This window comes from Crocuta crocuta, unplaced genomic scaffold, assembly GCF_008692635.1.
Source record: "Crocuta crocuta isolate KB4526 unplaced genomic scaffold, BGI_CrCroc_1.0 scaffold7, whole genome shotgun sequence".
NCBI classification, from domain to species: Eukaryota; Metazoa; Chordata; class Mammalia; order Carnivora; family Hyaenidae; genus Crocuta; species Crocuta crocuta.
In genome coordinates, this window is record NW_027531904.1 from 5568364 (window position 1) to 5582810 (window position 14447).

Sequence of the window (14447 nt, forward strand, 5' to 3'; positions counted from 1 at the left end):
ACTTCTTCGGGCTGGGTGGTGAGGAGGACATCACCATCCAGACGGTGACCTGGCCTGCTGTGGAGCTGCCCCTCCCCCGAAACGTCACTGAGGGTGAAGCCCGAGGCAACGTGATCCTTACTGTGAAACCCATCTTTGACATGTCCCCCACTGCCCCGGAGCCCGAGGAGCCCTTCACATTTGTCCCTGAAGTGGGAGCCACCGCCTTCCCCGAGGCTGAGGACAGGACTGGAGAGGCCACCAGGCCCTGGGGTGTCCCCGAGGAGTCCACGCCTGGCCTGGCCTTCACCGCCTTCACCAGCGAGGACCATGTCGTGCAGGTGACCGCAGTCCCAGGTGCCACCGAGGTTCCCGGGCGGCCACGATTGCCAGGGGGTAAGTGCCCGTCCCTCAGGGGGCTGTGCAGGGGCTGGGGGGGTGGGGGCGGCAGAAAGAACTTGGCCTAGGGATCTGTATTATTTTTTTGTAATGTTTCATTTATTTCTGAGAGAGAGAGAGACAGCGTGAGCAGGGGAGGGTCAGAGAGAGAGGGAGACACAGAATCTGAAACAGGCTGCAGGCTCTGAGCTGTCAGCACAGAGCCTGATGCGGGGCTCGAACCCATGAACCATGAGATCATGACCTGAGCCAAAGTTGGACGCCCAACCGACTGAGCCACCCAGGCGCCCCCAGACTCGGTTCTCCTTGTTCGTAAAACAAGTGGATGGACCGGATGTGGAGCGACCTCCACACTCTTTTGCCACAGAAGCTACAGTGAATGAAAAGTTACAATGAAGTTACAGGTAGAAACCAGAATATGTGTCAAGCAGGTAAAGATGCCACGTGGGTCTAGGTGAAGTCAAACGAAGAACTGGGCCTCTTTGCTCCAGGGGCCCTTCTTGCCCCGTCAGATACCCCCAAAGAATAGAGCCGCTTGAAAACTTCTACGCCAGGTGACCCCGGGGCTTCTCACAGCGCTGGCCTTCCAGAACAAGGGTCAGCAAACCAAGCTCCGATGGCCAAATCCAGCTTGCCACCTGTTTTTATATGGCCCACAAACTAGGGATACTTTTACAGTTTTATGCAGTCGGGGGACAAAGTCAAAGCAAGGATAATATTCTGTGACGTACAGCGAAAATCATATAAAACTCAAGATTCGACGTCCACAGGTGAAGTTTGGTTGGAACAAAGCCACACCTGTTTGTTCACGTGCTGTCTGCGGCCACTTTGGGACCGTCACAGCAGAGTTAAGTAGTTGTGACAGAAGCCATTGAGCCCATGAAGACTAAGATGCGTCCTGTCCGGCTCTTTCCAGAAAATGTTGCCAACCTCTGAGCTAGGATGATGGCGTTCCAGCCGTTTGAGAAATATCTGGAGACTAGATGTCACGTCACATAGAGCTCAGTTGTTCCCCGTGCTCCCGTCCAAGAACCAGAGGGACAGTGTGGGGTGGCTTTCCTAAGGGCCCTGGTGGTGTCTCCTCCTGGGGGAAGAGCAAATAGACGCTGTCTGCCGCCGTCACATCCATGATGCCACCAAGTGGGCTTTCAGCCTGAGTTGCCCAGATAAATACAATATATTGGGAAGGAGAAATTGTTTAGAAGTTTTGGGGTAACGCCAAGGATGGCTGGGTCCTAGGGTTGGCCCGGGACCGGAAAGAGCCCCTCTGGCCACCATGTGGGAAGGTGCCAATGGACATATGAGCATCTGCCACAGGACGGAAGAGAGGATGGGGGACAGTATCAGAAGGGGCATCTACAGCTGTGACATGACCTGGCCGATTACCCCGGGAAGCGTCAGAAACAAATGTGTGTGCAGCTGGATATAACAGGAAAGGCTGAGTAAAGGGGAGGCTCAAGGACAGGGCCCCTTTGGAAACTGGCCATAGCCAGGAGGACACCCCCCAGAATGTGCCCAGCGCACACCCACAAAAACTCTCGCAGCAGCCTTCAGAGCGGCCCACCCACCCCCTGGGCCCTGGGCCAAGTGGAAGAAATGCTGATGACTGATGTATTCCGTAGGCCTGTCTGTATTTCCCAAACTTTCTGTAATGAACGTTTATTCTTTTTGTAATGAGAAAAAAAACAATGCATTTGTTTTTTTAATTTTTTTTTATTGTTTATTTATTGTTGAGAGAGAGAGAGAGTGGGGGAGAGGCAGAGAGAGAGGGAGACACAGAATGTGAAGCAGGCTTCAGGCTCCGAGCTGTCAGCATAGAGCCTGATGTGGGGCTCAAACTCACAAGCTGTGAGATCATGACCCGAGCCAAAGTTGGTCGCTTAACTAACTGAGCCACCCAGGCACCCCACAACGCATTTGGGTTTTTTTTGGTTTTTTTATCTTTCTTTTTTTTTTTTCTAAATGTTTTATTTATTTCTAGGAGATAGAGAGAGACAGCGTGAGCAGGGGAGGGTCAGAGAGAGAGGGAGTCACAGACTGAAACAGGCTTCAGGCTCTGAGCTGGCAGTCAGCACAGAGCCCGACGCGGGGCCCGAACCCACGAACCGCAAGATCATGACCTAAGCGAAAGTCGGACGCTCAACCGACTAAGCCACCCAGGCGCCCCACAACGCATTTGTTTTAAAGAGTAAAAGGACGAAGGAGCAGCCTGTGAGTGAAGGAGCCCAAAGAGCAAGGCTGGGGACACCCCAGGGCAGAAGAGTCTTCAGGGACTTTCTCAGGGAGATGGATTTCAGGAGCAGCCTGAACAAGCCCAGCGAACCAGCTTGGTTGAGAATAGGCTCAGAAGTAGGACAGGAAGGAGGGGACGAAGGGAAGTCACTCCGCAAGGACCCAGGGCTCCCTCCACACCCTCAAAGCAATGAGGACCTGAGGACCGGGCCCCATGGGGTATCCGGTCCCCGCCCTGAGCCTACCTTGTGTCTCCTCTTCCTCTCCTCCCTGCCCAGGGGTCGTGTTCCACTACCGCCCAGGCTCTGCCCGCTACGCACTGACTTTCGAGGAGGCCCAGCAGGCCTGCCTGCGCACAGGGGCAGTGATCGCCTCCCCGGAGCAGCTCCAGGCCGCCTACGAAGCGGGCTACGAGCAATGCGACGCCGGTTGGCTGCAAGACCAGACTGTCAGGTGACGGAGGATGAGCCCCGCCCCCGTCCCAACCCAGAAAACCAGCCACGAGAGGCCGGGCGTGGGGAGCCAGAGCCCATCAAGGCACCCAGTGCAGAGCAGGGCCCCATCTGCCGTGCAATAATGAGTTAATGACCCCGTGGCTGCTCCCCTAATTCTCCCCCCAGAACCAAGGCGTATTATTCTGAGTGGGTGCCAAAGGGTCCCAGGTGACATTAAGTCCTTGGTCGTTGACCCCCAAGGAACAGAAAGGGAAAATCTCTCCTCAAGATCCCCTCCAGCTTGACCCAATGCCCTTCCATGTAACCGGCTCCCTTCTGCAGCCAGGAATCCCCGCAGGGGCCTCCGGACCCTTCCCCCAGCCACACAGGGAGCTTGCAGCACACGGGGCTCCCTCTGTCCCTGCTGTCACTGAAGATACGCCCTGCCCGAGTCCCAGGAGACCTGCCAGCCTCACCCCGGGCCCCTGCCTTCATGTGCCCTTCCTGCTCTCCTTTGCAGATACCCCATTGTGAGCCCACGAACCCCGTGCGTGGGTGACAAAGACAGCAGCCCAGGGGTCAGGACCTACGGTGTGCAGCCACCGTCAGAAACCTATGATGTCTACTGCTACGTGGACCGGCTCGAGGGTACAGGCCACGTTCTCGCACTTGGGGCCCAGCCAGGCAGGGGGCTGATGGGGAGACACAGAGAGGAGGAGGGATTACCGTCCACCGAGCTTTCTTCCCACCCAGGGGCAGAAAGGCCGGCCCAGCCCCTGTCTCGGGCCAAGCTCCCTCTCTCCCTCTGGAATGGGTCTTGTGGGTCCCCCAGGATTGCAGGCGAGGTGTATACCACCTGCCTTGCGTAGAGTCCCGATGCCCTGGTACAAATGAAAGGCTCTGAGAAGTCCTGCAATAGAAAAACCTCTAACTCTGCTTAGCCAAGTGCCCAAGCTTATTCAACAGCAGAGCTTTTATTTTGTCGCATTTCATGTCTTTTCATTTCAATTACAATCGTCAAATTACTATCCCACAGAACCCAATTTGGGAAGTGCTAGTATTATTCTGGAAAGATTTCAGCACAGCCACTCACTTGTTTTGGGGATCTGGGGCAAGTTGCTTAACCTCTCCGGGCCTCAGTCTCCTCATCTGTAAAATCGGGCTCATTGTGCTCATATCAGAGTTTCTGGGAGTATTAAATGAGATATGTATGAGAAGTGCCTGGTCCAGGTGTCCAGTAAATGTGACCTCCTCCCCCCACATCAGACAGGCACAGGGTATAGTTCTGGGTGTGGGGACCAAACCCCAAGAATGACTCCGTGTCCCCTCAGTGAGTCCCCAGGGTGGGGGCGGGGGCTGCAGGCCTACAGCACTCGGGTGCTCCATACTAAGTGTTCTGGCGTAGGGAGCACAGGGCGGTCGGAGGGAAGGCACCCAAGGGAGTGCAGGGCAGGTCCCCAAGTGTGACGGGGAAATCTAGAAAACAGAGGAGGGAGGTTGCTTCCATGTAGGGCGACCGGGGAGTCTCAACTCTCTTGCCCCGACCCCTGGGTGAGCTGAGGCTGCCCTCTGGCGGTGGGCATGAGGGTCACCCCTGCACCTGTCTCTACCCGCAGGGGAGGTGTTCTTCGTCACACGGCCGGAGCAGTTCACCTTCCAGGAGGCGCTGGCGTTCTGTGAGTCCCACAACGCCACACTGGCCTCCACGGGCCAGCTCTACGCCGCCTGGAGCCAGGGCCTGGACAAGTGCTATGCCGGCTGGCTGTCGGACGGCAGCCTGCGCTACCCCATCGTCACCCCGAGGGCCTCCTGTGGCGGGGACAAGCCGGGCGTGAGAACGGTCTACCTCTACCCCAACCAGACGGGTCTCCCAGACCCCCTGTCCCGCCATCACGCCTTCTGCTTCCGAGGTACGCATTCTCTCCTCTCCTCCAGCCTCCCTTCTGCCTGGGGGTGCTCCTCTGGCTTCACCCCTGCCCACCCTTCACCCCTGCCCACTGTCCCCATCCATCAGAGCAAGGAGGGAAAAGTCAGTCCCTCTGGGGCAGGGGCAGCTCTAGAACCAACCTTGGCGTTGACCCCAAGGCAAGTACATCCTTCTAAAGTTCCCCAGAGACAAGCAGAGAGACGTGAGGGAGAGCTTGGGCTCTAAAATCAAGTAGACCTGAATTTTGATTACAGCTCTGCTGCTTAACAGCTGTGTGACCCTGGGCAAGTCACTTAACCTCTCTTGTTCCTCTGTTTCATGTATAAAATAGTGATGCAATAGTTCCTACCTCAAAGGACTGCTGTGCCGATAAACTGGAATAGAGCATACAAAACACTTTGCATTGTGCCTGGGACATAGTAACTTCTCAGCAAATGGTCGCTTTACCATTGTAAATAACACCCACATACACATGCACACATATATATATTAATTTGTAACCCTTGCCAAAGTTTCTCCTGCTTCCAAGTATTTTGTGAGGAGTTGAGTCAAAGCGTTCCATTACTCCTCACTAAGCACCAGAAATTCAGGTTTTTAATTGACCCCTGCTGAGGACCTAGGGAGCGGCAAACCCCATTACCAGCGGGNCCTGAGCCATGCTTTAAAGATGATTCATCAAAAAGCCGAGTGTCTTTGTAACTTCCTGTGCATGTAGAATTATTTCAAAACAAAGTCAATGAAAAATAAAACCTGAGCTTTGCCAAGTTTCTCAGACTTCCAGGGTCCCCTTTTAAAAACCCAGGTCAGAGAAAGCTCAGCCCTCCTCCGCCAGCGTCAGAAAGCCTGACCCCTCCCAAAGGATGATGTGCTGAGGCTTTTGTGCCGGTACTGCTGTCCGGGCCTCCCAGCAGATTCTTCCCCATGCACCCCCACGGTCCCTGACCTTCCGTGAACTCGGTCTTTTCTGTAACTGCCAAGCGGTTTGGCCTCTTTCCAGACCAAGCCCACCTCCGGTTTCCCCTAAACCAGTTACCCCCAGTCAGTAAGTCCCTCTTTCACCCTCCAGGGCTGGGGTGACTTCATGGATTTTAAATAGCAGCCTATTTTTGACCCATACTTGGAACATAATTTCTGTCCCCAGGAAAGGCAGCATCGTGCCGTAGTTGAGAGCGGAGGCTGGTGCCAGGTGCTTTCCTTCAAAGACTAGATCTGCCCCTTATAAGCCACTGGCCCTGGGCAAGTCGTTTAACTCTGTGCCTTAGTTTCCCTAAATGATATAGTACCTGTCATAAGGCTGTTGTGGGATAAAATGAGTTTATACACATAACACCTTTAAACAATGTCTGGCATGTGTAATAGATTCTGGAGAAGAGGTGTCCCAGACCGCCCTGAAATAACGTGTGTGCTGATGGTGTGTGCATATTGATATTGATGCCAACAGCTCTTAGTGAGGAAGACAAGAGCCATCTCACGGGGTTAGGGGGCTGGAGGCGTCGAGGTCTAGCGAGGTTTCTGCACCCACCTGGCCCCTCTCAGAATCCCCTGATCCCCCTTGAGAAGGGCCAACCTGGGGTGGGTCACAGAAGGAAGGAATTCTTACCACCCTCATCTCTTTAGGTGTCTCAGCAGCGCCCTCTCCAGGAGAAGAAGAGGGTGGCACGCCCACCCCCGCTGTCGTGGAAGACTGGCTCGCCACCCAGGTGGTGCCCGGTGTGGCTGCTGTCCCCTCCGGAGAGGAGGCCACCACAATCCCAGACTTCACCGTTGAGCCAGAGAACCAGACGGAATGGGAACTGGCCTACACCCCGGCGGGCACTTCCCCACCACCAGGTGTGCCTAGGGCTCCGGGGTGTGTCCTGGGGTGGGACCTATGCTCTGTGTCCCCGGTCCTCTGTGTCACACTAGCTGAATGTGCTGGTGTGGGCAACTTCAGGCCCCTCAACTGGCCTCCAGGACAACGGCCAAGGGAAGAAAGGGGCAGCACCTCTCTCTCTGTCTCTCTCCATCCCTGAACTTGCTGCTCCCTTCTTTTAATGTCTCCCACTGACACACTGCAGCGCCCATCATGGGCTCTCACTGTGTCCTCCTGCATTTACACTCTTACCTTCCAACTTTTTAAAATCTCTGTTGTGAGAGGATCTCTAATAGAGGGGTAAGGACCCCGAGGGGTCGTTGAAAGTGTGACCTGTCTGGTTGTCCTGCTCCTCCTTCAGTGTCCCTCGTCAGGGAGACATCCCCAGCCAGAGCTTCCTGAGCCCCATCTGTCCTGATAAAATCAGATGGGACTCGATGGGATGAAGGCTTGGGAAAAAGTGTTTTGTGGCCATAAGGCTTGGGAAATGCTGGCTTACAGAAGGATTGATGGGTTTCCTCACTGCAGACCTTCTCAGGGCCTTTGGATACACTAATATTTATTTATATATTTATTTATTTTGAGAGCAAGAGTACAAGCAGGGGAGGGGCAGAGAGAGGGGTGGGGGGAGAGAGAGAATCCCAAGCAGGCTCTGCACTGTCAGCACCGAGCCTGATATGGGGCTTGAACTCATGAACTTTGAGATCATGACCTGAGTCGGATGCTTAACTGACTGAACCACCCTGGCGCCCCCGGGTAAGGCTGAGTTAAAGGCACAGTACCGTGTGTGTGCTTAGCAGAGTCACCTCACCCAGGGCCATGTTCATTTGAAGAAATGAGTCTAGGTGCTAGGAATGCAAAGTCAGGCCTCCCTCCACTCAGAAGGTGAGGGTGCGTCAGCGGAGCAGATGGGATTCTGGCCCAGAGACCCCACCCAGCAGCCACACCTGCCTGTGACACTTTCCTTACCTCCCCTTCACCAGGACAAGAATAACCAGGTCCTCTGGCCTCAGTGTGTGGCCTGGCACAGGATCCTGGCCGCAGCTCGTGGGAGATTCCATGGGAAGGGACTGCAACGGACCCATAGAAACATTTCCCAAACTTCAGTTCCCTACCACCTTGCTGAGCAACCATATCAGGAACCATCTGTACTGTTATTAACTCTACGTCCTTTTCTTAAAGTTGACTTGCTTTTAAAAAGAAGCCTAATAAAATGGGGCCCCTGGGTGGCTTAGCTGGATAAGCATCTGACTTCGGCCCAGCTCATGAGCTTGTGGTTCGTGAGTTCGAGCCCCGCATTGGGCTCTGTGCTGACAGCTCGGAGCCTGGAGCCTGCTTCAGATTCTGTGTCTCCCTCTCTCTCTCTCTCTCTGCCCCTCCCCTGCTCACATTCTGTCTCTCTCTCTCCCTCTCTCTCTTTCTCTTTCTAAAAAAATAAATAAGCATTAAAAAGAAACCTAAATTTATTTAAAAGAGAGACATTGTATCATGACTGTAAGTGGCAATCCCGGAGTATACGCATGCGTCCAACGAAAGCCCTCTCGCGTGCCATGACGGCTCTCCTGAACCCCCTCCCCGCCTCTGAGACTCTGGGCCGTGGGACTAGTGCCTGCTTTGCTCAAGTTCTGTATCTGAGAAATGAGCCCAAAGGAACATGGAAGGTCCAGTCTCAGCTAGGTTGTTTTGTAAATGCCCAAGAAAACAATGTGGAAGGAAAATAATGCAATTAGGATTACTTAGCACGATGAGGCTTCTTTCCTGTTTTCCAGACGCTCTGTAATAGCACCCTCAGAACTGAAAAAGTTCACATGCTTGATGTGCTTCTGCAAACAGCACCAGCTGGCCTCCCCTACCTTGGAGGGATGGCTTTGGATGAGTGATTCTCACACTTGAGGGGGCATCAGCATTGTCAGGGCTCTGGGCGCGGGGGAGCTTCTTAAAAGACAACATGTTGGGGCACCTGGGTGGCTCAGGCGGTTGAGCGTCCAAGTTCGGCTCAGGTCATGATCTCACCTTGCGTGGGTTCGAGCCCCGCGTCAGGCTTGCTGCCGTCAGCCACTCAGCACAGAGCCCGCTTCGGGTCCTCCTGTCCCCTTCTGTCTGCCCCTCCTCCGCTTGCGCTCTCCCCAAAATAAATAAATATTAACATCAACAAAAAACGATAACAAGCTGGGGCGCCTGGGTGGCTCAGTCGGTTAAGCATCTGACTCTTGATTTCCGCTCAGGTCATGATCTCATGGTTCATGAGACAGAGCCTCACCTCAGACTCTGTGCTGACAGCGTGGAGCCTGCTTAGGATTCTCTCTCGTGCTCACTGTCTCTATCCCCCTCCCTCCCTCTGCCCCTCTCCCCCACTAGCACTTTCTCTCTCTCAAAATAAATAAACATTAAAAAAAAAAAAAAAATACAATGTGCTGTCCTGGCTGCAGAGCCCCTGATTCAGTGGGACTGGGGTGGGGCCTGAGAATCAGCTTTTCTATCAAGCTCCCAGGCAATGCTGGTGTTGCTGGTTCAGGGACCACACTTTGCAAGTCAAGGAATTAGATAAAAGAGATGATAGCCTGGAGGTGCCTGAGAGGTGACCTTGATTACTTTCCATGGGAGCCAGGCCCCTACTTCCATGGGGATGGCGCTCCCGGAGCCTCACAGGGCACGGCGACCAGGTGAGGCGCTTCCTGGTCCCCTCCTTCCTTTCCTTCCCCGGACACGGAGCAAGGTTCCACTTGAAAATGTCTAAACACACCTCTCAAGAAATGTCTTACTGTGGAAGGAAGGAATGAGCTTAAAACGGGGCGGGGTTACTAAATCCACACCTCAGTTTTCTTCTTCCTTTCTCCCAGGAATCCCTCCAACATGGCCTCCTACCGGCGCAGCCACAGAGGAGAGCACGGAAAGCCCTTCTGGAACAGAAGTGCCCTCAACCTCAGAGGAGCCAGGCCCCTCGGAGGAGCCCTTCCCCTGGGAGGAGCCGTCCACACCCGCCCCCCCGGTGCTGGCTGGGACTGAGCTGCCAGGCTCTGGGGAGGCATCCGGGGCACCCGAAGTCAGCGGTGACTTCACAGGCAGTGGAGAAGTTTCAGGACGTCTAGACTCCAGCGGACAGCCCTCAGGGGAACGTGCAAGTGGACTGCCCTCTGGAGATCTTGACTCCAGTGGTCTCACCTCTGCAGTTGCCTCAGGCCTGCCCATGGAAAGTGGACTGGCCTCGGGCGAAGAAGAGAGAATTACGAGGCCCAGCATTCCTAAAGTTGGAGGCGAGGGCCTGGAGACCTCTGCCTCTGGAGTAGGGGACCTCAGCGGGCTGCCTTCTGGAGAGGGTCCAGAAGTCTCTGCCTCTGGAGTGGAGGTTCTCAGCGGTCTACCTTCTGGAGAGGGTCCAGAAGTCTCTGCCTCTGGAGTAGAGGTACCTTCTGGAGAGGGTCCAGAAGTCTCTGCCTCTGGAGTAGAGGTACCTTCTGGAGAGGGTCCAGAAGTCTCTGCCTCTGGAGTAGGGGTCTTCAGTGGGCTGCCTTCTGGAGAAGCTCCAGAAGTTTCTCCCTCTGGAATAGAGGACCTCAGTGGACTTCCTTCTGGAGAAGGTCCAGAAGTCTCTGCCTCTGGAGTAGGGGACCTCAGCGGGCTGCCTTCTGGAGAGGGTCCAGAAGTCTCTGCCTCTGGAGTAGGGGACCTCAGCGGGCTGCCTTCTGGAGAGGGTCCAGAAGTCTCTGCCTCTGGAGTAGGGGTCCTCAGCGGGCTACCCTCTGGAGAAGTTCCAGAGGTTTCTGCCTCTGGAGTAGAGGACCTCAGTGGCCTTCCTTCTGGAGAGGGTCCAGAAGTCTCTGCCTCTGGAGTAGGGGACCTCAGCGGGCTTCCTTCTGGAGAAGGTCCAGAAGTCTCTGCCTCTGGATTAGAGGACCTCAGTGGGCTTCCTTCTGGAGTAGAGGGTCATCCAGAGACTTCTGCTTCTGGAGTAGAGGGCCTTGGTGAACTTCCTTCTGGAGGAGAGGGTCTAGAGATCTCTCCTTCTGGAGCCGAGGAACTCAGTGGGTTGCCTTCTGGGAAGGAAGACTTGATTGGGTCAGCTTCCGGAGACTTGGACTTAGGCAGAATACCTTCTGGAACTCTAGGAAGTGGGCAAGCTCCAGAAGCAAGTGGCCTTCCCTCTGGATTTAGCGGTGAGTATTCTGGGGCAGACCTTGGAAGTGGCCCGTCCTCTGGCCTACCTGACTTTAGTGGACTTCCCTCTGGATTCCCAACTGTCTCCCTAGTGGACACTACATTGGTGGAAGTGGTCACAACCACCACTGCAAGTGAGCTGGAAGGGAGGGGGACTATTGGCATCAGCGGTGCTGGAGAAACATCTGGGCTGCCCTTCAGCGAGCTGGACATTAGTGGGGCAGTTAGCGGCCTCCCATCAGGAGCTGAACTCAGTGGCCAAGCATCTGGGTCTCCTGATATCAGTGGGGAAACATCTGGATTCTTTGGTGTCAGTGGACAGCCATCAGAGTTCTCTGGGGAAACATCTGCAGTGACGGAGCTCAGCGGACTGTTCTCTGGCCAACCGGATGTCAGTGGAGAAGCTTCTGGAGTTCTTTCTGGCAGTGGTCAGCCATTTGGCATAACAGACGTGAGTGGAGAAACCTCTGGGGTCCCTGGTATCAGTGGGCAGCCCTCAGGGCTGCCAGAGTTCAGTGAGACAACCTCCGGAATCCCTGACCTGCTTCCCAGTGCCGTGAGTGGCAGTGGTGAATCTTCTGGCATCACGTTTGTGGACACCAGTTTGGTTGAAGTGACCCCGACTACATTTAAAGAAGAAGAAGGCTTGGGGTCTGTGGAACTCAGCGGACTCCCTTCGGGGGAGGCAGATCTGTCGGGCACGTCTGGGATAATGGACATCAGCGGACGGTCTTCTGGAGTAGTCGACTCCAGCGGGTTTACCCCCCAGCCTCCAGAATTCAGTGGCCTGCCAAGTGGAGTAGCTGAAGTCAGTGGAGAAGCCTCCGGAGCAGAGATGGGGAGCAGCCTGCCCTCGGGAGCCTATGACGGCAGTGGACTTGCTTCTGGGTTCCCCACTGTCTCTCTTGTAGACAGGACTTTGGTGGAATCTGTGACCCAGGCTCCAACAGCCCAAGAAGCAGGAGAAGGGCCTTCGGGCATCATGGAACTCAGTGGTGCCCACTCTGGGGCACCAGACGTGTCTGGAGACCATTCAGGAGTTTTGGACCAGAGCGGGCTGCAGTCCGGGCTGGTGGGGAGCACTGGGGAGCCGTCAAGCACTCCATATTTTAGCGGGGACTTTTCAGGCACTGTGGATGTAAGTGGCGAATCTTCTGCAGCCACGGGCACCAGCGGGGAGGCCTCGGGACTTCCGGAAGTCACTTTGATCACTTCTGAGTTTGTGGAGGGCATCACTGAACCAACTGTTTCCCAGGAACTTGCCCAAAGACCCCCTGTGACACACACACCCCGGCTTTTTGAGTCCAGTGGAGAAGCCTCTGCGTCTGGGGAACTGAGTGGAGCCACAGCAACATTCCCCGGGTCTGGGGTAGGATTGGTCCCCGAATCCAGCCCCAGCCAGACGCCTGCCTTTCCTGAGGCCGGGGTGGGGGCGTCTGTGGCCCCCGAGGCCAGCGGAGGGGCTTCCGGGTCCCCTGACCTGAGCGAAGCCACCTCCACCTTCCCCAGCGCTGATGTGGAGGGAGCCTCAGGCCTGGCGGTGAGCAGCAGCACCTCGGCCTTTCCAGAAGGCCCCGGGGAGGGCTCGGCCACCCCAGAAGTGCGGGAAGAGCCAACCACCACCCGTGATGTGGGCACAGAGGCGTCAGGCTGGCCTTCAGCCCCTCCGACGGCTTCTGGAGACAGGACTGAAATCAGCGGAGACCTGTCCAGTCACACGTCGGGGCTGGACGTCGTCATTGGTACTAGCGTCCCAGAGTCTGAATGGACCGAGCAGACCCAGCGCCCTGCAGAGGTGCACTTAGAAATCGAGTCTTCAAGCCCCTTGCACTCGGAAGAAGAGACCCAAACAGCCCAAACAGCCGCCTTCCCTATAAATGCTTCCATCTCAGCTCCTCCAGGGGGGACAGATGAATCCGTGGCAACCGTTGCAGGTATTGTTGGGATTTTTTCTTTTCCTTTCAATGTGTTTGGGGAGTTCAGACTGTAGTTAGGAGGCAGTGTAAATTCAAGCTTCACTACCGATTAGCTGTGCAGCCTCAGGTAAGTTTCTTAACCTCTCTGAGCCTCACCTGTAAAATGGGAATTAGTACCAGGGACAATTAAACAGGTTATAAATATATGCGGAACAAGCACTTAGCGTCATACCTTGCACACAGCACACACTTAGATTAGTGGTTGTTATTGTTACAGCGGAGTTACATCACAAGAACAGTTACATGTGAATTCAGCGATCTGTGCTTTGGCAGAGGGACAGAGGAGGACTATTTACCGGACGCTAGAAATTCTACTGGCGCCCCTTTCCCGTGGAGTTTTTCTTTCTCCGTGAGAGGAGAGAATGAATCTGATGACATCTATGCCTAGATATTTATTTCACGCAGGGTTAAGACCTGCACAATTTAGGGAACTGTGACATGTCATTTTGGCTGTCCTAACTCGAGTCCCCACTGCCACCCCAGTACAGAGGACTGCTCTGTACGATAGCCACAGTCTCACCTTGACACAACCCAGGCACCAAGCACCGGAAGCTGATGATTTTCCTCTGCTTTTTGCCTTGGGATCCCTTGCACCTCCCTCTGGGCCGAGAGACCCCATCCCCCTCCGCAGGATGCAGGGCCAGGTGCCCAAGGGGGACAGAGACCCCAGAAATGTGCTGAGCCAAAGCCAGCCTTGTGGGCTTCAGGGGCCCAGTGCTCCAACCTCGAAGTCTGGAGGCCAGGCTGCACCCAAGGTGGCTGTGACCTTGACACTCAGCATCTCCCTGAGAGCTGCAGCCCCGCCAGTCCCTGAACCAAGGAGCTCTGTGTAGTGCGATGTGCCAGGAGACAGAGGGACACAGCGCATGCCTGTGCCCCCCTGGCCTCACGAGCAAGAACTGCAATATAGCTAAGACCCTCATCGGCCGTGGGGGTGCAGGCAGGGCCAGGAGGGTGGCTCCTTCATCCCTAGAAGGGGCCACAGGTCAGAGGAGACGACCAAGGCCAGCGGAGGCTCAGGCTTCTCAGACCAGAGGGGAGAGGTGCGCAGGGACGCCTCAGGGTAGAAACCACAGGATGAATGTTCTATTCTACACGGCAGTTTAGGAGAACAGGTCCAAGTAATTAAACTAAAAGATAGTTCATCTTTTTTGTGAAGCCAAAGATTGTTTTTGAAATTAAAAAAAAAAAAATTTAACATTTACTTAGTTTTTGAGAGAAAGAGAGCATGAGCAGGGGAGGGACAGAGAGAGAGGGAGACACAGAATCTGAAGCAGGCTCCAGGCTCTGAGCTGTCAGCACAGAGCCTGATGCAGGGCTTGAACCCACAAACTGTGAGATCATGACCTGAGCTGAAGTTGGATGCTTAACCGACTGAGCCCCCTAGGCTCCCCGAGCCAAAGGTTGTTTTATGAGTCGAACGCAACACATGCTCGCATTTTGAAGATAAATCGTGACTTCCGAGAAGTGTAGAGCGAGGATGTGAATGGGGA

At 54.9% G+C, this 14447-nt stretch overlaps 1 protein-coding gene across 1 annotated transcript in view; it reads left to right on the forward strand.

Annotated features, from left to right (window-relative positions):
• The window catches only part of ACAN (aggrecan), a 38572-nt gene that overhangs the window by 9781 nt on the left and 14344 nt on the right, over nucleotides 1–14447 (forward strand). The window contains exons 6-11 of the mRNA XM_077774255.1: nucleotides 3–375; nucleotides 2889–3063; nucleotides 3565–3692; nucleotides 4661–4954; nucleotides 6589–6801; nucleotides 9664–12912. Of these exons, the coding sequence (XP_077630381.1) occupies nucleotides 3–375; nucleotides 2889–3063; nucleotides 3565–3692; nucleotides 4661–4954; nucleotides 6589–6801; nucleotides 9664–12912 (4432 nt within the window). The remainder of the gene's footprint in view (nucleotides 1–2; nucleotides 376–2888; nucleotides 3064–3564; nucleotides 3693–4660; nucleotides 4955–6588; nucleotides 6802–9663; nucleotides 12913–14447) is intronic.